At 48.2% G+C, this 21,420-nt stretch overlaps 1 protein-coding gene across 2 annotated transcripts; it reads right to left on the bottom strand.

The window, feature by feature from the left end:
* Positions 1-57: 57 nt before the first annotated feature.
* LOC308198040 (homeobox protein Hox-D1-like) lies at positions 58-16,643 on the bottom strand. 2 transcript variants are annotated; one of them, XM_080599579.1, is made up of 4 exons: positions 15,688-16,643; positions 14,677-15,543; positions 5,742-14,646; positions 58-4,601 (listed from the first exon to the last, which is right to left on the bottom strand). In XM_080599579.1, exons 1-2 carry the CDS (start codon positions 16,031-16,033, stop codon positions 15,299-15,301), a joined length of 591 nt encoding a protein of 196 aa, XP_080455705.1. In that variant the 5' UTR covers positions 16,034-16,643; the 3' UTR covers positions 58-4,601; positions 5,742-14,646; positions 14,677-15,298. The 2 variants fall into 2 exon arrangements, with proteins under 2 accessions (XP_080455705.1, XP_080455704.1); XM_080599578.1 differs by having other exon boundaries at positions 58-14,646.
* Between the last annotated feature and the right edge of the window lie 4,777 nt (positions 16,644-21,420).

A 21,420-nucleotide genomic window follows, 5' to 3' on the forward strand; every position in this document is an offset into this window, starting at 1 on the left:
CCGCGGGCGGGGCCTGGGCGGTGTGGGCCGGGGGGAGGCCGCGGGTCGGGCTGCGGCCTGCGCCCCGCCGGCTGGGGGGAAGAAGGGGAAGTGCCTCGGGGCGCTTCTGGGCCAGAGAGCCTGTGGGAAGGGCGGGCGTGCTGTGTAAAAGCACGCGTACCGATAAACAGGTGCAGAGAGAATTTACATGTGGTGTAACGCCAGCACGGGGGCTTGTAGTGTACCTGCAGTGTAACATCAGAGGTTCCCTAGCCGTCTTCATATGATACTTTGTGGAGCTACACATGCAGCAATAAAACTAAATTACAAACCTTTCAAGATGTGGAAATGCACTAAATCAAACAACCTTAATTCTGTCACTTGAGTTCCTCTTCTGTAGAGGACCAAAAAAACACGCAGCTCAGATCTTTCATAGGTGCTCCAGGCCATAAACCACAAATGACACGTTCCCACCAATTCATACGATGGTTGCACAGCTTCTGGTTTCTCTGCAGCCCTGTGATAGCCACACAGAACTTCATGCTTCATAGAAGGCAAGCACAAAATGGTGGAGGACATCTTTGTGTATTGTGATAAGCATTTTCAGTTATACAAATACCAACAAAAGAAGCTCTACTTGTCTCACTATGACTCAACTGCCTTTTCTGAGTATTGTCATTGTACATCATTGAAATAGAATTTTCCTTAAAGTGTTTAGTGGGTAGAGGATAGAAACTTAGAAAGACATACGAGCAAAGTGGTGTTTTGGGACTTATGTCTTGATCTCCTTAGTTAATCCAGTCTGAGGAAAAATTTCTTCGAATTCGCATCCAATTGAAATGTTATCTGAGACACAACTGCATACTTAGCCGCGGTGTAATAATTCTCTTCACTTGGAAATATAATCACAAGGGGAGTGAAAACACAACTGCAATCTGTCAAATGGTAGCAAGAAATGCTGGCCAATATCATGATAGATGAGAATATTTATCCTAATTCTGAGTATTGTGGTGGATTCTTGGGTTGACTATTGCCCACATCTCTATCCAGTAAACAGTAGTAAAGCGTATGCTTGGGGAGCAATGACATTTGTTGTTTAACTCATGGCAGATGCCAAATCCTTCAGCAGTATAAACACGGCTTAATTCTGAAATATCGCAGACATTTCAGATTTGTACTAGTAGAAAAATACATGGAAGGATAATTGCAGATGCTTTGCAGCTCTTTGTGATATATTATGTGTACACAGCTTTGATTATGATCCTATGGAGAGGAGTGAGGGCAAGGGTACACTGGACCGGTAGAACAACATCAAAGGACCTTTAAACATGCTCTGGATCAGACAAGTCCCCAGTCACAGGCACTCTCTACTATTCATGGAAAGTCAGCTTAGCTAGCTTGCTTCACATGACATGTAGAGGCAACATCTAAGGAGCTGAAAGGTGTGAGTTCAGGCTATTCCACATTTTTTGGATGAAAGGATCACAGTGTTTTTCGTTTTTAAATTCAGTGTAGAAAGAGCTACTGGGAATGCTGTAACCAGCCCTACGATCTGCCAAGAAAGGCAACTCAATCCATCTTCAGTTCCTCTGGCACTCAAGTTTTATGGAGCTACAACACACATGAGGATTTAATCCCAATAGTTCTCTGGAGATAACGGAAATGACTAAATATGGTTTAGAGCCTGAAAGTAGAAAAAAGGTTAACCTCTAACTGCCTGAACATGCCACACTAATTGCAAGTTAGAATTCTTCCCTGAAATGAACAAGAACAAAGATGTTAGATATGGCTGTACATCCCTGGAGTGTGTATCAGTTGGACCGTTAATTTTTTGACCTTTAAAACAAATGAGCAAAGAGGAGAGGCAACGTGAGCATAAAACAATCTGAATTTGACAGAAGGCTGTTCCAACAATCACAAGTGCTTTCTTTATGGATCATACCAAATATGTTCTTTTCAACGTACTGGATGAAAATGCTTCCTGAATTGTCTTGTGGACATTAAGTTATAACTAAAGGAACTCAGTTAAGGGTATAGCTGCCTTTTCTTCATCCCAAGTTAAGATTCCATATGCAAGACAAACTTTGCATTTTGAGATGTACATCTTGCCTTTAAGGCACCATTAATTTCTTAGTCTTAATTGGATAGAAGTCTTTCTTAGTCTTTGGATATAAAGACTATCCAAAGTTTAGAAAAATGCTGTAACATTAAATCATGAATCCAATATGCAGGTTGCAGAGAAGGTAATGGAGATGTGAAAGACTTAGTTATACTTTAAGAATACCTCATTTTATCAAATAGACTTATTGTACTGGAAAGGACAGATAACACAATGATATGTTTCAGTCTAGGTAGGGTAAGATTTTAAGTCTTGTTTGCTGGTACATACCAGAAGATATCTGTGAAACGAATACAGGACGGTATTAATGTTTGCAAAGTACTTGAAATTCTCTGACAATTAGTATTTAATTACTCAACATTGTTACTAAAAATAAATTCCACTTCACATGGGAGTGGAAGAGTGCTATTAGAGCAGTAACAAAAGCAGAAGAAAATATACTGGGACATGGACTGAAGCAAATATACAGGGACAACGGACTGAAGATTGAAATCAATGATATGAAAGAGGACTGATTATTTTAAAATGTTGATGAAAGCCACATTTCTAGTTAAAGTTGTAAATTGAATAGCACCAAAATTACAGAAACTGAGCAGCCTTGAGACGTTGAATGGCTTGTATTAAGAAATTACAAGTCTAAATTGAGCTTAAATTAAGTACTATCAGTACTGAGAAGGCCAAAAACAAGATGGTGCAAAAGTTGCCCTGGTGAGGCTGAGTGTGAACGAGGTATGAGCTAGGCCAAATGCAAGTTAGCACCTAACCAGAAAGGAAGGTTTCTCTGTAGAGCTCAGTTTGGTACAAACAGCTCATCTCCAGAAATGGAGATGGATGATGCAAACTAACTCGTAGAAGAGAATTACAGAAAGAATCCAGCAGGTATTGACAAATATATATCAAGAAAAATACACCAACAAATCCAAACAAGTAGCCAAAATAGGAAGAAAACTGCTGTGAATGGAGCATGCTCTGTGCCTTCAAAGTGTGGCAGGACAGAAGTGTTCAGGCTTCCTTCCCTGGGACTGAAGATCGGGGTGGTGTTTCTTGTTTCTGTATTAACTGTCCTCCTCCCTGCTCCCACTGAAAGGACCGTGAATGCAGAGTATTATAGGAAATGCACCAGGGAGATATCTAGTGATGATAGGTGTTAGAAATGAAGCTGATTCCATCACCACATTTACCTCTCTATTCAACACGCCTCTCTCCTCCCCCTTGCCCTTTGAGGAAGGGAATCGCTCCTGCTGAGCCTGGCTTCCTGCAGGGCCTGCATGCAAATTGTTTCTTCAGCTGGCCACATGATTCACAAGCTTCTTTCTGGTAATTCTTGCTTCATACCATGGAAAGCTTCCCAGCTTTCACAGATTTTAAAGGCATAACAGCAGATCCCAAGGAGCTAGTCCCTCTCATTTCGATACTGAGAGAAGAATGCATTTTAAGATAGAATTTCAAGGGAAAGCAAAGGGCAGAATTAGACTATCCATGGGGCTTTTTATTCCGGAAGCTCAAATGGAGCAGCTATAGCAGAACCATTACCCCTTACTAAGGGTCTCACCTTACATAGGCGTGCCCAGAAAATGAAGCACAGTTTTCTCATAGCTCACCTCTCCACATAGGCTGCCTTTACCAGGTAAATTGTTAATTGCTAGGGTTGAACTGTCCACCTGGGAAGCAGGACTAGGTCATATATATGGATATATATGCTCAATTTAAAATTGATTAAATTTGAATAAAGATTAATCTACTACCTAGAAAATCCCAAGACTGTTCTTATTAGTTTCTTTAATATTATTTGGGCAATTTGTAACACACATATTTAATTTGCATTGCTTTTCTGTTCCGTGTTAATATTTAATAAAATGCACAGCACCGCTATCAATAGCACATACCAATAGCTGCAGTTGTAAATATCAGCTTTGCAGATGGCATTGAGTTGTTAGGAATATTTTTGCAGGAGGAATTGGGAGATAACAATGAAAGACTTTGGTCTTTTGCTTTAAGGTGTTTAGATTCTAACACATCCACTATTGCTGGCCATACAACTTAAGTGTAGCTGGCAGCTGCATGATGGGACATAAGATTGAGCAAATCCCCAGAGAGGGCAGGAGTTTGAGTTTCTCCAGACTTGAGTTCTGCTCAGTTTCACGTGTGCGGTTCCCAAGTTCATGAAACACATCATAGGGTAAGTCCGATTGAACATGGACACAATGGTATTGTGTGCCAAACACCAACAGCAAGCATTCCTCTTCAGAGCACTGTAGAGGTGGTGGTGGATACTGCAGAGCTGTTCTGTGCTGCTGAGCGACCTTTCTTCATCCCAAGACAACCGCCTCAGGCCACATGCTGCTTGACAGACCCCTTCAGAGCACTTTCTCAGCACACAACTGGGGAGCTCTGCCCAAACTGCTGCTCTCCATTTCCATGGAGCAGGTTTCTAACAACTCAGGCCTTTCCAAAACACAGGAGGAGTGCTGACAGTCGTAGATTCAATTAAGAATGGTTCTTTCTGAAAGAGAATTGTGCAGAAATTTCACTGGTGAGTGAAATCTCTGAAACAGACTGCTTGTGTGGTATGGCTGGTGTTTGAGAATAGGCCAAGTGGTAGTGAGGGATTCGTCTCATTTAGAGGCAGCAAACAAACCAGTACTGAAATGCCTTCTCCTCGCCTGGCCTGCTGCCAGGCTGCCCCTCTGGTGTAACTTAGGGCATCCTGCGGGCTGCTCTGAATTATGCTGCCTGTCAGTGTCTTTAAAAAGCTATTATGGCTGCTGGGAATCTCTGCAATGAAGGAAGACTCAAGCATGTCCTCCCTGCCAACACATCCAGTGCCAGGCAGCAGCAGGAGGGTGTTTCTAGCACAACTTCATGCCAGAGGTTCTCCATGCACTAAGCAGCCTGGCAGAGCATACGGAGAAACAGATGGATCCAGACTAACGTGATCAAATAGATCTCACAGGGTATTCGGTATACTTTTAATGCAAGTATCTGCCTGTCAATTGTTTCGCACAATCCACTGTTTTTCAGTATGAGGAGTGGTGCCAAAATCACCCAAGTACAAGTCAAATTCCACGTTTTTCAGTCACACAACGTCCTGAGATCTTACTCACAGGGGTAAAGGAGGTATTGCTCTATGTGGGAGCGCAAAGGCAAACCTGAGGCCTAGCTTTGATCTCCACATCTTCTGTGTATTTGTTTGGGAAGCTGACATGCATGTCTTGTAGTAGCATTAATGACTAAGCAGGGAATAAAGGTGTTCCTGTGAAAGTTCAGCTGTATTTTACAATAGACTTCACATTATGAATATTAGCTGCATGTTGGTCACAGTATTCCCTTGTTTTTATCACCAGGCAAATATAAATTTTGGTCTAATAGTTGTGCAAATAGAATAAGGTACAACTTCTAAGAACATACTTCTATAAAAATTCAGTAGTCAGAGTATTAACACTAACCACTTTGCACTTATGGAAGACACCGCATACTTAATTGACAAATCAATTAATGCTGATGCATTTCCAGCAACCCACATGAGGACAGAAAGTTTTCGTAGAGTTTTAAGATGTACAAAAATAGCATTTCTGAAAGCAAACGGGATCTCAAACTGCGTATGAAAGCCATTAGATGAATCATTTTCTCCTCCCTTTCTCACCTCCTTTCTTGCCTTCTTTTATTCAGCGGGGTCAGATTTTCAGGGGTGCCAAGTCTATTTTAGCACATCTGTCATCCTCACAGCTGCACTGAGCAAGCATCAAAGCAGTTGTGCAGAAATCCTCGCGTCACTTTTTTCCTTACTGGAGGCATCATCAGCCCCCAGGCTTCTGCACATTGCTGTCATTCACAGCAGCTGCTGAGGAAATTTTCCCTGTGCTGAGAAACAGATAGATCTTGAAGTTAGGTCTTGATCTTCCCAGCTTTACCTGAGCCTCCATTTGGGGGCTGCCCGCAGGTGGTGTCAGGGCACAGCAAGGGTTGGCAGGGCAGAGCCTCTACAGCAGGCCCAGCCCAGGGCATCGGTCACTTCCATGGGGACAGGGACGTCAACCCATAGATGAGGGCACAGCCAAGCATAAGCTTTACCTAGGTAAAGAGGGATGTTGCCCTTGTCTGAGCTTTAAATAGGTGTCCTGGGCCATTGGGCAGGGTGTGGTGAGGGCCCCAGGTGGGGCTTGTCGGGCCCATTAGTGTACACAGGGCCTTGGTAGGGCCTCAGCAGCACATGGAGCACATTTCTCCATGCAAGTGGTGGATTCAGAGCAATAGATCCACATAGCTGGTGTTATATGGGACCAGGTTTGGGCTCTTAAACAAGAACTCCGATCAGAGAGGTCTGCAAGCAGGAGCTCCCAGCAGGGAGACAGCAGCTTCAGCTGGACTTTCCCTGCACATGCCCTCACGTGGTCAGCGCTGCTTTCCTCCACCTTCCCTGCCATGCTGACTCTACCTTTGGCTGCCTTGGGTCGAACCTGTGATAACAGACTGCTTCCATTCTTGACCATCTTTTTTTAATCCCTAATTGATCAGACACAAAATATATGTATATTTAAGCATGGATCATGGTTGCATCACCAAAACTGCAGGAACGTCAAAGTAGCAATCACGGCTCCAGCTGGTGGTAGCAATGGCTCTAAAGGTTCATCCTCATATTTGTATAGCTCATACAGCAGCAAAATCCTGAACCGTCTTGCCAATGAAAGTCAGAATAATCGTTCACAGTTTGACTGTAGGCACTTGTTAGGCAAGTCTTCTCAAACTCTAAAGATGTTATCTGGAAAACTAAAGAGCTGTAATTGAGCTCAGTTTCTGGACAAGTGTGGTAAATTCTGAGGAGGTTTATTAATTCATCAAAGCTCCTTGTGAGAGGATCTGAATCCTTCTCTGGAGGCTAGCATAGAAAGAATCAACTTTCTTCTTTTTCCTGTAGAAATGATCACAACAGCCTCCCCTGCATGGAGGGAAAAGGCAGCTATAATGAATTATTTATCCGTAGCACACTATAAGAGGGATGTACTGTGATTAATTGTAGAGCTGGGCAGGAAATGGTTTCCTTCTCCCAAAAGATTTTTGAGATAAGAAATGTGTCGCTGTTTCACACTGGGATAAAACCAAAACCCCTTCAAAAGATCTTAGAAATAGAAGACAGAAAGTAAGACCCACCTACAAAAAAAAAAAAAAAAAAATCATCAGTCCTATGTGTACAACTCTCTTGCAAAAGAAAACTCTGACAAATTTATAACATCGGAGATGAGAGTTTGCTGTGAGATTCCAGGAGTCCTAACCATCCCACTCTACCTGCGTAGCCCTGGGGAGTGCTCTAGTGAGGAGGTTTCCTGGCTGAGGGCTCTGCACAAAGCAACACACTGGAGCAGGGAAACAAACACCTCTGATCTCATGTGAGCACTCTCACTGCTGAGTCAGGATGGGACACAGCTCACAGCTTCTCATGCAGGAGGCACTGTATGACTCACTGCAGCAGAAGAGTTGAGAACTTGGCCCAATTACTCAGTCCTCAGAGAGCAATCTGTTGTTTGTACGGACCTTTCTGTTTTTACAGAAAAATGCTACAGAGCTGAGTCATATTTTATTAACCTGTTTGCCTCTAGATGTGAAATCTCCTTTTCTTTAAAAAGCTTACAGGGAAGTGAATTTTTATTTTTCTGAATCATTCCCCCTGTATGCCTCATAAATAAGAAGCTTTTCTCTAGATTTTTTTTCAACACTTCCAGTTTAAACATGTAGCCTGGCCATACAGGAGCGTCCTGGTGTATTTCTGAGGGAGGCTGAAAATTGATTCACTACATATGATGTAACAGAAACTTCAGAAGTTGAATCTACTCCACTTACAGACACTGTCTTTTTCCATAAAGGGAATAAGAAAAGCTTTGCCTTACCTTCATTATGGCTGTAGAAGTTCTTACTTGTCATCGTTTCTCCCCAGGGTACAACAGTGGTAAAGAAAAAAACGATGATGACTGAAATGACTTGAATGTATACACATTAAAAACATATGGTCGTCTAATTGTGGGTATGAGCTGGTGAGGCTGGATACCTCCAGAGATCAGATAGATTCTTTTTCTGGCACCAGTAGAAGGATGTGAGAAAAGCACCAGGCATCTCCTTTGGTCCTTTTTGAGACAAGCAGAGAAATAAAAAGTGTATGCTGTGTGAGCAAACATTGCTCACTTAGCAGTGCAGCAGTGATTTCAGAATGTTTTGCAAAGAATATGCACTTTGAAGCTTTTTTAACACTGGGACATGAAAATGGAATGTCTCATTCAGAAGCGTTTTGAGCCACATGTGCCAGATTCAGTTTCCACAAACGTGCAAAAAGCAGAGGCTAGCTAAACTCCAGTCCAGCTACCAGCCACATGTAAGTGTGACATCCCCAATTCATTATCTCCTCTTAATTCCCCAAAGGCTGGCAAAAGTTACAAGGCTAATGTTGTTAGAATCTGAAGTCTTCTTAGTCAGATGCTCAAAATTAAATTTGTTTAGTAAAATGAATACCTGGGCTTGCCAATATATCTCAGCTCTGGTGCAGGAGACTTACACTGATGGGTCAGATGGTCAGTCAGCCTGCACTATCAGCATAGCTGTAGTCTGGAAACAGCATGAGAATGCGTGAGTGATGATCTCTCTGCAGCGTGGGGTATCAATTATAATGCTGACCATGCAGTCTTCCTCTGCGAGGCTCAACTACAAAGTTGTCATCATCATGATGTTATGTGCAGAGGAACAGAATGACATTTCAGACATTTCTTCCTTCCTCTGGCAGTGCTATCAAGATGCACAGTCAGTATGTCACGCCAGAGCTTCCACTCCTGTCTCAAGCTCCCTGAGCCCATCTCCAAGTGGAGCCTCATGATATTCAAAAATCAGAGCTATGCATGGTGGAAAGTCAGAACACTTTCACAGTTTCTCCTATAAGGACCCCGTTACTATCATTAGGGTGGTGGTATTCACTTTGGGCTTGTCCAGGCTGCAGAACAAATGCCATAGCCCTGTGCATCAATTTTCCCACAGTAAAACCTAGGTAAAGAACAAATGGTCTTTAAAACTGGATAGATTTTTTATTTATTTATTTTTTTATATAACCGTAACATTTGGCTAGTTCAGTACTAGGTCCCCACCCAGCATGGTGTATCGCCATCTGCATTTGTCTATGAGCTAGCAAATGCCCTGTAGTCATTCTAAAGTAGAAATTTGCTTTCAGAGACAATGAAGAAAAGTCTTCCAGAGCTCTGATCACTGGCTTGGTCACAGGGCCTCTTCCCTGAAAGACAGTTCAGGTTATGTGGATGGGGGGACCCCCTCTCCGCAGGGCTGGTGCACCATCTTAAAAGCAGAGCACATTTTGATGCAGCCCCAAGTGTGCAGTCTCGGGTTATCATGACTGTAGAAGTAGGCAGTTTCAGTTCTGGGTTCATTTGTGCTTCGCTCTTCTCCACTTCTTATATGATGGGATTTAGGAAATGAATTGCAGGCTGGTGGTGACTGCAGATGTGGATGTCCCAGCCTGGATCTGACCACTGCTGACAAAATCCAGACATACCATCACCTTTTTATTAAATCCAACAGACTTTATATTTAGGAAAAATCTTCAGAAGAACAGGGCAGAGCTGTGCTCTTCCAGTTCGCTTTTGAAAGCACAACCATCTACCTCTGGGGTAGGTGAGATCACAGATGACGCAGCAGCACTGTGGATGATACTGACAACATACAGACAGGGTATTTTTGTTTCTGTTTTCACATTTATGATTAGCCCCAGAGTTGTGATGATCCTTTTCTCATGTCTCTCTTGCTATAACAATTCACACGTGTAAAGTCTCAAATCATATTACCAAATCAATTTGATTTGGTACTATTTCTGAAAAGCAACCAGAAGCACCAGGTGGTCCATTTCTTGAGTGAGACGTGACATTAAGGGTGTTCAACAGTCCTGTACCTTTTTTTTTTTGTTTGAACTGGCTGCCTGGTCACATTAAAGTGAAAGTTGCAGTGCTGGTTACAATTATAAAATTTTACAAAATCTTGGACTTACTGTAGAGCATCGCCACATTGTATGCACATGTTTTGGGGTCTAGTTTCTCCAGCATGAGGAAATAGGTGCGATAACCCATTGACATCACTTACCACACATTTACTCAGATGAATTATTAAATAGATAGATAGATGGGGTTTATTGACAGGCTTTTAACACTGTTGGATAATTGTCTTTGGATTTGATGCGCTCAGGTGTTGGAGAAAATGTCTCCATACATAAATGGTATAATTTATAAATCCATAAATGTGTGGGTTTTAAAAATAGTTATTCCAATATCTATGCCTAACATACGGATTTGATATGAGTGAGTGCCAGGAATAAAAGCTGTGTCCATTATCTGAACAGTAACTGGGCAAAATCTGATCTTCAGTAGCCATTAAAAAATTTAGTGAGATTTTTATCTATTTTCAAGTACCACTCTAAACTTTATTGTCTTTAATCTAGTTTACTTGTTAAAGGAACATAAAAAGGGACATTAGGAATGCAGATTTAGTGTCTCACAACAGTCAAGATGAAGAGTAATGGCTGGGAAGCCTTAGCTCTCAGGTTCTACTCCTATACTAATGTCACAAAAATCATATTACTGGGACACAGACATCTTTCATAGGCTGTAGAGGCAAAATGAATGGCTCCTTTTGCCGAGCAGAAGCAGCTCTCCTGATCCACTGAATTCTCACCCAGCTGTAATTTTATGCACAGCCAGAGCAGCACCGATTAATCCATTGCAAAGGCTTTTGCTCTCCGCAGAGCTGGGCAGGGGTGTGAGCACCCCAGTGCGGTGTATCCCCGTTTTCTGATGGGATGGGGGTCTCAATGTAAGGCCAGGGACCAGACAATTTGAGTACAGTTGTCTTAGTATTTTCATAAGGTATAGTATGCCATCCTGGCTAAAAATGCCCTGGTCTCCAGAAAAAAAAAAAAAAAAAGAAATTTATTTTATTGTTTGCAACATTATGCTCTCTGATGAAGGGTAATTAAAAGACTTGTTTTCCAGGTGGTGGAAAGTCTGATAGATTGATATATTAGTTCATGTATTTGTTTACTTACACAGTTGTTTTTCAATCTGTTTATCACCAGGGGCTGTTGTCATTTGCAAAAACGAGAACACAAGAAAAAAAAATGTTTATGGAAAGCTCTTTTGTGGGCCCATGGCCTAATTTTTTCAGTGCAGAGGAAATCTTATCCTGTTCACAAATAGCTCTGAGGGCTGTATCTCTATCCAAGATTTTAGCACTCTACACAGGTGTAAATATAGGTCACAGAAGATTCAAATTTTGCCCAGCCGAGGGTTACTTTGCTCTTCTGGCTCAAAACAGCAACTATTTTTTGATAAAAATAAAATACAATAGAACACTGGCTTTAGGAAGTGTATTTTCCTAGATATTGCCCAGAATTAGTATGGGGCCCCTTTATAGGGGTATGTTGGGGGGTGGTTTTGACTAACAGATGTCATTATGATTAGATAACACAGTGGTTACTGACTTGCTTCACCACTCTCTTTCTTTCAGGGGGATTCCTTTTCCTGGCCAAAGGCTCCTAGAGGACATTAGTGTTCAGTGACATTAGGAAAAGCAGTAAAAAATTATGCTTGAGTTTGAGCGAGTCACATATAGAAGTATGTAGCCATATATCACCAAGAGAAGGAGTTTCCCCTAAACTTCAGTCACCTATTAATGCTAAACTGGTAACAATCACATCTTACTTGAGGTTACTCTCCATACCTCTGTCTCCTAGGTCATCGGGGATTTGCAGCCGTTCTCAGGATTTACCGGAATTTAGGCTTATGGAGCAGTACAGGACATATCATAAGTATGATTTATTAGCTGTTAGAGACAAATGGCTGGAACTACAAGGAGGTCTTTCCATTTTGTAACTTTGCCTGCAAAGATTTTTCTTAAAAGAGGTAATAGTCTGGTTTACTCTGTTAATAATCTGTACTGTTTTATGTGTAAGCCACTGTTCCAGGTTTTACCAACAGAGGAAATGGCACACTTTTAAAAGGAGATTAAAATGTGGTGATTGGGTTGCATATTTTTTTTGTTTTCTGGCTTACTGTCGTGTTCTTTGATGCTCAAAATAAACTTGTATATGCAGCTGATACCATAAACCAGAGTAGTTGGTCTGACCCTCAGCAAAGTGTTCCCTGTGCTGTGTTGGCACGTGACCGTATACTTTTTCTATTCTGCATGGGCAGCCAGATACCAAAGCCTGCCTGGCTTCTTGCCTGAGCTCAGCTTTCAAAGATGTGCGATGTTCTGTTATCACTTACCCGGCCAAAGGATATCAAATCTATACATTCGCATATACTGCCTATGAACAGTAACTTAACAACTTTTTTATTTTCTTTCTCCTTGGAAGCCTTCCAAATCAATTTTTTTTGTTCTGTTTCAAGCAAAATGGGAATGCATAAACAAAATTTTATTGTTCATATCCCCTTGGTAGCCTGTGGCCCTTTGAGCAATAGTCAGTAGGCAAAAATTAATATAAGACTGAAATAGAATGGTCTTTTTGTGGTTTCTAATGATGTTTGGGGGAAAATAAGGCCAGCAAATAATATTTTCGTAGTTTGTGATAAATTATATGGTGGTGGGTATTTACTGAGGCAAGTCTGGAGGATTTTGTTCTGACTCTGGTGAGAATTACAGCCCATGCTCTTACCTCTATCTCCATAACCTAAAACCTGTTTCCAACTGTTAGGCATCAAACTGAACATGTGTGAGACACAACTCTTGGGATATTAAATGAGTGAATCTTAGACCTTATCTATCATTTATTTGTCTCATGTGTGCACCCATGTATATCGGAGGCATTTTTATTTAATTATTCAGGAATTGGCACATGACTTGCATTATCTCCTTCCTCTGGGTATCTTGCTGACAGAACAGTGCAAAGGAGTAATATCTTCCACAGTAAAAACTGGTTGTGAGGAAGAGAGATGTCATTAAACTGTCCCTGATGTGTGAGCAGAAATTACACTTAATACTAAGTACCAGTTTTTTAAACAGAATATGTTTGTGTTCATACCAGCAAATTTATTCAGACAGCCATAAAAAAGTTGTAAGGTTTCATCTTAATTTGCAAGTAAATCTCTATATATTCAGGCTGTGTCATTTTGACTGATACAGAACTGTGCACTGCTATGAGGCTGGCACATGTATTTCTTTAGTTGGGAAAATATATGGCCTGAAAACATTCTTTGTAAAAGACTTAGTGTGGTCTAATGGCCTGGTCGAGAACCACTGAAATCAATAAGAATCTTTCTTTCTAGTTTGGTAGTGTAGGAGCATGCCACCAGTGTGGAAAAGTTTCCTCTGGCCTGAAGTTGACTAGCACAAATGTCAAAACCATTAAGAAAATAAAAGGCTGACAAACCAGCAACCCCACGGGCATATGACGAATTTGGAGGCAACTGAAAACACAGCTGTTTTCTGAAGTTTGCATGTGAGCCATGTGCTCTGAGAAGACAGCTTATTCTGGCTGCATGTATATGAGTATTTTTTTTTTAGAAACAGAATACTAACAGTAGATATGGTGTAAAATGTACCTTAAAAGCAGCTGAAAATAGTTGTTTTGGGGCTGACTTGCTTCTAATGATCAGATTGAAAAAAAAAAAAAAAGGGATTGATGTGAATTTCCATGAATTGTACCACATCTTGCTTTGTTCTGCTTTGAGTAGCTTCTTATCAAAAAAAAAAAATAGCTGGCAGAAATATTAGTTCCTATTTTTAACGAATGATCATCCTGCCGTGTAAAAGGTTGTTTGGTGCCACTGCTGCAACAGGGAACTGCACACCATTTCTTTTGGTTGCTGCGGGTTTCATACGAGCAGCTCTGCCTTGGGAATTTTTCCGTGGTAACCTGTGAAGTGCATCAGCTACTTGGAAGGCGCTGTGACCCTGTGTACAAAACAAAAAAGTCCCTGCGTGCATGCACAGCCGCCAGCCGCCAGCTTTATTGTACTTTCCAAGTACAGTGGGGACACGGTGTGTAGGCACAACACGAGGCCCCGCAGCTGTGGGAGGCTGGGGCTGGCTCCCGGCTGGGGACCCCGTGCTCCCAGGCTCCCCTGGATCCCTCTCCCCACGACTTGTTCTTCATCCCGAAGTCCCACAGCCAGATGAAGTCCAAAGCAGAGGGAGAGTCGTCCAAAATTATTTTGTCCCGTGAATCTGTGCACCGCCACGATGCTCGCCCAGCCACCGGCCAGGTGCTGGAGAAGGGTCCGGGTTCAGCCGCTCTATCCTCCTGGATACCGCTGCTTTACCTCTGGGAAAGGTGAAATCCGGGGAAGCGAGGATCCCTGGTGAATTTTGCGCTTCTGTGGAGCAACCAGTGGCTGTCACTTTCTGAACCGCTGCTCCGAGAGGAAGACACAGGAATCCCCGCGCTCCTTCTGCGCTTTAATCCCTTTTGCATACGGACTTAACGCGGTGCAGTTCTTCACCCGTACGCGACAACCGAGCCCGGGGGAGGCGGACGGCCGGGAGCTGGGCTCGGGGAGCTGTAGGAAGCCCTGCGCCCTCCCGTCCCGTCCCGTCCCGACCCGTCCCATCCCGTCCCGTCCCGCCCCGACCCTGCCCTCCCACCCCAGAAGTGCCCGGAGCTGAGCCGCGGGAGGGCACCGGCCGGGCCCTGCCACCGTGGGCCCCGGGGAAGGAGATAAGGGCACTTGTCCTAAAAGGGCTCCGCGCCACGCTTGGTACCGGCTAGCATCCCTCCCGTCGCCGTGAGGGGAAGCCCTCCCCGCTCTGCCCTGCCCCGTCGGGGCTCCCCCGGCTGCTGCAGGAGCCCTGCCCGAAGCCGTGCGCGCCCACCCGCCGTGCCGCCGCCCCGCGCAGCTCCCTTCCCACGAGATAAACGCAGGAGAGAGAGGGCGGCAGCTCGGGGCCCCCGGTGCTCCCCGCCGCTCCCCGACGGCCGCCGGCTGGGCCCGGCCGGGGGCTCAGGTCCTGCCCGCCCCCCGGCCCGGCCGCGGCGGCCCCGCGGGGCGGCTCCCGTCCGCCTTTCTCGTCCCCTCGCTCCAAGACGGAGCCGAGCAGCGGCCCTTGGGGCCGGCAGCAACTTTCCCTGCCGATGCTCCGCGGTAACGCCGCAGGTAAGCGGCAGTGCAAGCGGGGCCGGCCCGGACGGAGGAGCCGGCCGCAGCCCCGACGTCCCGGCGGGACTCAGGGGGGGCTCCCCGGGGCTGCCCGGGGGGCCGCCAGCGCCTCCCGCTCCCGCTTCTTCTGCTTCATGCGGCGGTTCTGGAACCAGACCTTCACCTGGGCGTCGCGGAGGCGCAGCGAGCGGGCCACCTCGAGGCGGCGGGCCCGCGACAGGTAGCGGCTGAAGTGAAACTCCTTCTCCAGCTCCGTGAGCTGCCGGGTGCTGAAGCTGGTGCGCAGGGGGCAGGCGGGAGGCGCCGCGCCGCCTGCAACGCCGAAAAACACCGCGCTTCAGCGGGGCAGGGGTGGGGGAAGGGATCGGGGCTGGGGGGCGAGGGTCGGGGCAGGAGAGGGGCAGAGGGGAGCAGGGATGGGAGCGGCCCCCGCCCGCGCCCCGCGGCCCCACTCACTTCTCCCGGGCGGGCTCCGCTTCACTCGCATCCACTCGAAGGTGCGGGGGGCCGCCCCGGGAGCCGGGGAGCCGGGGCGGGGACGGGGGCGGCCGAGCTCCGGAGGGGTCGGGCGGCGGATGCCGGGGTCGTCGGGTCGCGGCGGGTCCGCGCAGCCCTCGCCCGGTGTCCCAGCTCCGCGTGGTCTCTCGTAGCCGGGGCCCGGGGCCGCAGTGCACCCCGCGCAGGCGGGCGGCGCGGAGCCGGGCGCGATGCCCGGTGGGGGGAAGGAGCCGGGCCCCCGCCGCGGGCAGGGGGGCACCGGGGCCCCGCGGCACAGCCCGAGTGGGAAGTACCCCAGGTCCATGCCTGCGCGGGCAGCGCCGCTCCGGCACCTGCCCCGCGCCCCGCCGGGGCAATATTGCCCTGATATAGGGCCGGAGCGGGCGGCACGTCCCGCCCCGCGGCCAATGGGAGCCCGCCGGGGGCAGCCCGCACCGGGGGTCCCGGGCGCCGCCGGCTCCCGTGCCCGCTGCCGGCCGCCCGCTTCCGACGGGGGGCTCGGGCGGGCAGCTCGGCCCGGCCTGACCCTGCGGGCCGAGGGACAGCGACAGGGGGTGACGGGGGGGGGCACAGGGCCGGGAACCGGCGGGCAGCGCCCCCGGCCCCAGCCCTGCCGGGACCTCGGGACCGGCCGGATCGCCGGAGCCGCCGCTCACTGCGGAGCCGGGATTTCGAGGGGAGCCGGCGCCTTGCCGCCGCCCAGGCTCCTACCCATGTCCCTGCCCCTGCCCCTGCCCCTGTCCCTGTCCCAGGACGGGGCTATCCCAGGACGTCGGGCCCGCGGGCACCCCCGCGCTGTCCGCACCCGGGGGGTGCTGCACCTCCCGGCACTTAATGGTCTCGCTCCATCAGATAAGTGCTCTGCAGGCTCTCAGCAGTGAATCCCCCGGCTCACCACGCTAATGGGCTTTCATTTTTCCCTTGGCGATTCGGCATTCTTCACTGAGTGTTCGCAGCTGGCACAGGAAGCGAAAGGAGCGCAGCAGGCACAGGAGTGCGGCGAGTTGCACTGCCCAGCCAAACCCTCCAACACTTTCTCTTAGTCTTCTTCTCCCTGAACGGCAGGGAACAGGAAGAAACACGGAGGATGGAACCCTGAACTCCAAAAGTGGTCATCTTTCCCTGTATGGTTGAGAGGGAAGCCTGACAGCCCAGTCTGAACTACCTAAAACCTCGATGTGGATACTGGTGGGTTTCATCCAACTCCTGAAATTGAGAGTCGTGTGTCAGTGCAGTGAAGGCAAGAGGCAGATCACACTTGGGCTTGGATGACACACTTGGGTAGGGAAGGAAGACGAAGAAGGGCTGCACTACTCAGCTTTGAGTTAAACATCGACTTAATTTCACCTCCTAGGTTTTAGGGGGTACCCGTGGGCTCACTTGGGAAATGCAAGGGTTGCACCTTGCCACCAAAATATTTTATTCCCAAATAAAGGCCTGAAACTAAAATGTTTTCATCCATCATCCAATGCCTTCCATTCAACGGTCCAAAGAGTCTGATGAGCTCTTGGCCAAAGCGCTGCTCACTGTGGCCTGGAAGAGGCACACAAATTTTGCGAGGGCCAGAGATGGTGCCAGCCACCCAAGGGTAACCAGGACGGCCCAGAGAACTTAAAACCCCACTGGGTCCTTTGTGGATTTCAGAGGACTGGGCTGGTGGCAGCAAAGGAAGAGCATGGGTAGATGCAATCAGGACATTACACTGACAGCCTCAGCTCTCATCCCTGGGGATTTGGCCCTGCAGCGCAGCCCCAGCAGCCCCACCGCCATGCCCCACTGGTGGCACAGCTGCAGGGCAGCTGTGCTCTTCTTCCCTGTAGAGGTCCTGGGGGGACCCATCCCTGGGGCCAGCCGGCACTGACTGGCAAGGACATGGGAGCACTTCCCTGCATGTGGGCTCTGAACAGCAGCAGGGCCTTCTAACAGCCCCGCTTTCACCCCAGCACACCGAGCTCATCTTTAAGGGCACAGGCTGGCTGTACAGATTGCTGCTTTAGCTTACTCCAGGCTCAGCACGCAAACAGCCGTTGCTGTAAGCCCAGAGCCCTGCCATTAGGTGTTCTTTAGATGAAGCCTTACTCATGGTTAGGGGCTGTGCTACCCTGATGCACTACTAACAGGATTATCACCCACGCTGCCCTATGCACAGGACACAGGTATAGCACAGAACAGTTTAAATCAAATACACCTGGTCATGAAACCTTTGTTTTGAGGGAGGGTTTAAATTCTGGTGATGCAAACTTGCTCAGCACACCCATGGCAAGGAGAGAGGTTTGCAACATGTCTTTTTCTGACAGAACAGAAGCCTGCAAACACCAGACTTTCTCTTTAGCAAAGAAAGGATGTCTACTAGGAAAGCATCTGCCCTCCTCTGTCCCCCCTGCTGTAAAAACCCCCGCCCACAGTGAGGCAGACAGCACAGACTCTGGAGGAGGGCTGCTGCCTTGCTCAGCTCCTCTGTTTGCAGAACATGACTGCTTTAATTACACCTAAAGCTGTGTTTTAAATGCTAAAACAAGAGCATACGTTCTTTCCATTCACACAGCTGGATCCTGTTACCAAGTTTCTCACTCGTTACCTGTTTGTTTTTGAAGGAGTGTTCAAGGATGTGGAAAGCAGAAACCATTCACTACACACAGGCCAAGTGTCTCCTGTTGCTGCTCTGCCTTTTGAGGAGGGGGTTGCAATTTTCTACGTTCCCAGATTTCACAGTGTTCAGCGTTAAATAGCTAAGTCTCAATGATATGAAGTTGAGTGACTGCAGCTGGTTTTTGTTGTTGTTGTTTTGCAAGAGGTCTACTGGGTAAGAGTCTCTGCACGTTCAAGGAGGAGGAAGAAAACTGGATTAAAAAGAAGAGTGGGAGAAACATGATGGCCATCAAAGGGAATTTGGGGGTGCCCAGGAGCATTAGGGATGTCTCAGCAGTGCAGTGACGATGTGAGCCAGGGGAGCTGCTGGAGCAGAAACCTCTGGGAGAATGATGGACCCAACCAGCCCCTATGCCACCACATGCACTGAAGATGGTGACAGCCCTCAGCCAAAGGCACCACCTCAAGGTTGCGTGATGGAAACAGCCTGGGGCACAATATTGCCACAGTTATCACCACAATAACACACAAGAGATTTGACAGATCCCTCTGCTGGCCCCTCTGCTGCCAGGAACCTGCCAGCCGTGAGAGTCGGTTCCTGGAGGCAGTGCCCAGGGGTGCGCGGGGAAGTGTGCCATCCAAGCACTTGGAATACATTCAGTGGCCCTGTTACACTGGCAGGTCTTCAAAGGGCCCCGGGAGGAAGGCTATGAGGGAAGAAGAATCCCTGGGAAGTTTATTTTGTAGAGTGTGGCTAAAAGCAGGGAGGTAGAGAGACCCCAGGGCACAGAAGGGAAATCGCCCTGCCTCTCCCACGCAGCTCCAGGCACAGCTCCAGCAAACGCACGGCCCTTCCAGGTGGGCAGGCACCTCTTCCTGAGGAAGGTGCGTCTTCCTCTTCCCTTGATATTTGCGTGCCACAAGCTCTCCTTTCCTGCCTGACCCCGGGGCAGCTTCAGCAAGGTTGGGACAGGGACCTGTGCTCTCCTACAACAAGGGATTAACTACAAGGATCCTCTGCACAAACATGGAAGAGGAAGGTCTCACCCTCCTTCCTCCAGGATTTCCCTAAAAGAGGGATTTCCCCATGGGCCCCTGTGCCATGTAATTCCCTGTTTCTTATCCCGTGGCTGTGAATTTGGTAGGAAGGAGTAATTACAGGTATTGATCATTCATAGGCATCAAGGTAAGCCCACTGCAGTGTGAAAAACAGGTGTCAAAGGGTCTGCAGCCAATCCTGCTGCCCTGCCTAGCCCTTTTTGCCCCAAGGTATCCTAAAAGCTGGCCCAGGAGCACAGATCCAGCTTACACACCTCACTCCTGTGGGGTTATCTACTCTCTCCCAAAGCTTCTGCTGCTGCAAAGCAAATACAAATGCTGGAATTGTACATTCAGGAGTATTTCTCCCCAGAAGCACCCCATCGTGCCCCTTCACAGATCCCGTGCTGACTTCCTTCAGCTTTGTGCTCATGGCCATTGCAGCTGAGCCTCTCTGGGCTCATCCCAGCACAGCTCAGGGAGCTCCTGGGACCCTGGGCATCAGCGGAGGCCTGGGCATGCAGGCACAGACACCTCGCTGCCTGCAGGCTCCCTTTTGGCATCTTTGTTACCGAAGGGGCTTGGTCACACTCCCGCCGGCTGGAAGCCACTTTACGCCAGGGCTCTCCAGCTCAGGGACCGGGCTGTGGCTCTGCTGGCCGGGCTTTTGGTTGGGACCCAGCTGGCTCAGGCCCGAGCTGAAGGAGGAGGAACTGCTGTTGGATGAAAAGTGCACAGGGTGTGATTGATGAGCCCTGAACAGAGCCGCCCTGCTCCCTCCCCCACCAGACGTGCTCCCCACGAGGCCCACAGCATGCCCACTGCCCTGCCTCACCTGGCAATGGGGGTTGCTGCCTGCCTGCCAGCCTGGCACTTAGCCCCCCAAAAGTGGCCGGGCCCATCTCCCACCTTTTAGAAAGGGAGCCCCAACCAGCCAACCCAGCCGCTGGCTGGCCCAGCAGCACCGGCTCCTTTGTGCTGCCCATCTGCCTCATGGCTTTTGTTTCCTGTGGGGCTGCGGCAGCATGTGGCCCCGTAGGGCTGATGCTGTGTCTGTCCCACTGGGCACATGCTGCACACTGGCATGGAGCTGGATGGATGGCAGCACGACTGCGGCTCCTTCCCTGCCACCCCAGCCGGCAGCTGCCACCCAGGCAGCCTGTCAGCAGCAGCCCAGCAGCTCCATCCCTTTTCTCTGGCTTTTTTCCCTAGTGGAGCCCCTTCTGTGCCCAGGCCTTCCTGCAGGCTGGTTCACAGGGCTTGCATGGGGCTGGTGGCACACAAAGAACCCCGAGGTGCATCCTGCCTTCAGTCTGCTCCTGGCAATGGAGCCCTAGTGACTCTGCTGGACCCCCACGAAGTCGGGGGTCTTCCTGGTGGTGCCAACAGGCTCCATCCTTCAGGTATGGTCCCATGGTGGCAGCCACTTGGGGGAATCAGGGCTGGGAGCCCACAATGCTCTCACTAACAAAGCAGAGCACATTCGGCTTTGCTTTTTCAGCCCCGCACAACTGGTGTCAGCCCCACTCAAGAGGGGGTTACTGCATGGACCAGATCATCAAATGAAGATCCAAAGCCCATTGTTGCGATTGGGGCATGGCCTCACCATAGCCTGGTGCCCCCCAATGCCCCTCAGCCAGAGCAGCTCTGTGACCCTGCCCCTGGGTCTGGAGAGGATGGATAGAGAGGGGAAGGAAGGGGAAGAAGTGCTGTGGTTCCTATTTGCAAAGAAAGGCAAGGCTGGGATGAGCCCCAGGGCTGGCCTTGGCCAATGAGTTGTGTTTTAAATGGGTGGCTGGAGCTCAGCGCATCAGACGCTGTTGCAAAGGAGCTGAGTTGCTCCTGAGTGTGGAGGGAAAGGGGCTCGTTTATAATTTATGAGTTTTAAATAATGGGCCAAGAAAAAGTCTGGCTTGTGCCAAAGTGTCTTTCTCCTCTAGATTGCTGATCCTTGTACAAACATTGTAAAAATGCCAGCGATCTCACTAAAGTAACATTACTTCTAATAATTAGGTTATCATCACGGACTTCTATCGTGTTACAAACGAGACGCCTCTGCCAGAG

This window comes from Anser brachyrhynchus (assembly GCF_964034855.1).
Source record: "Anser brachyrhynchus genome assembly, chromosome: 7".
Taxonomy (NCBI): domain Eukaryota; kingdom Metazoa; phylum Chordata; class Aves; order Anseriformes; family Anatidae; genus Anser; species Anser brachyrhynchus.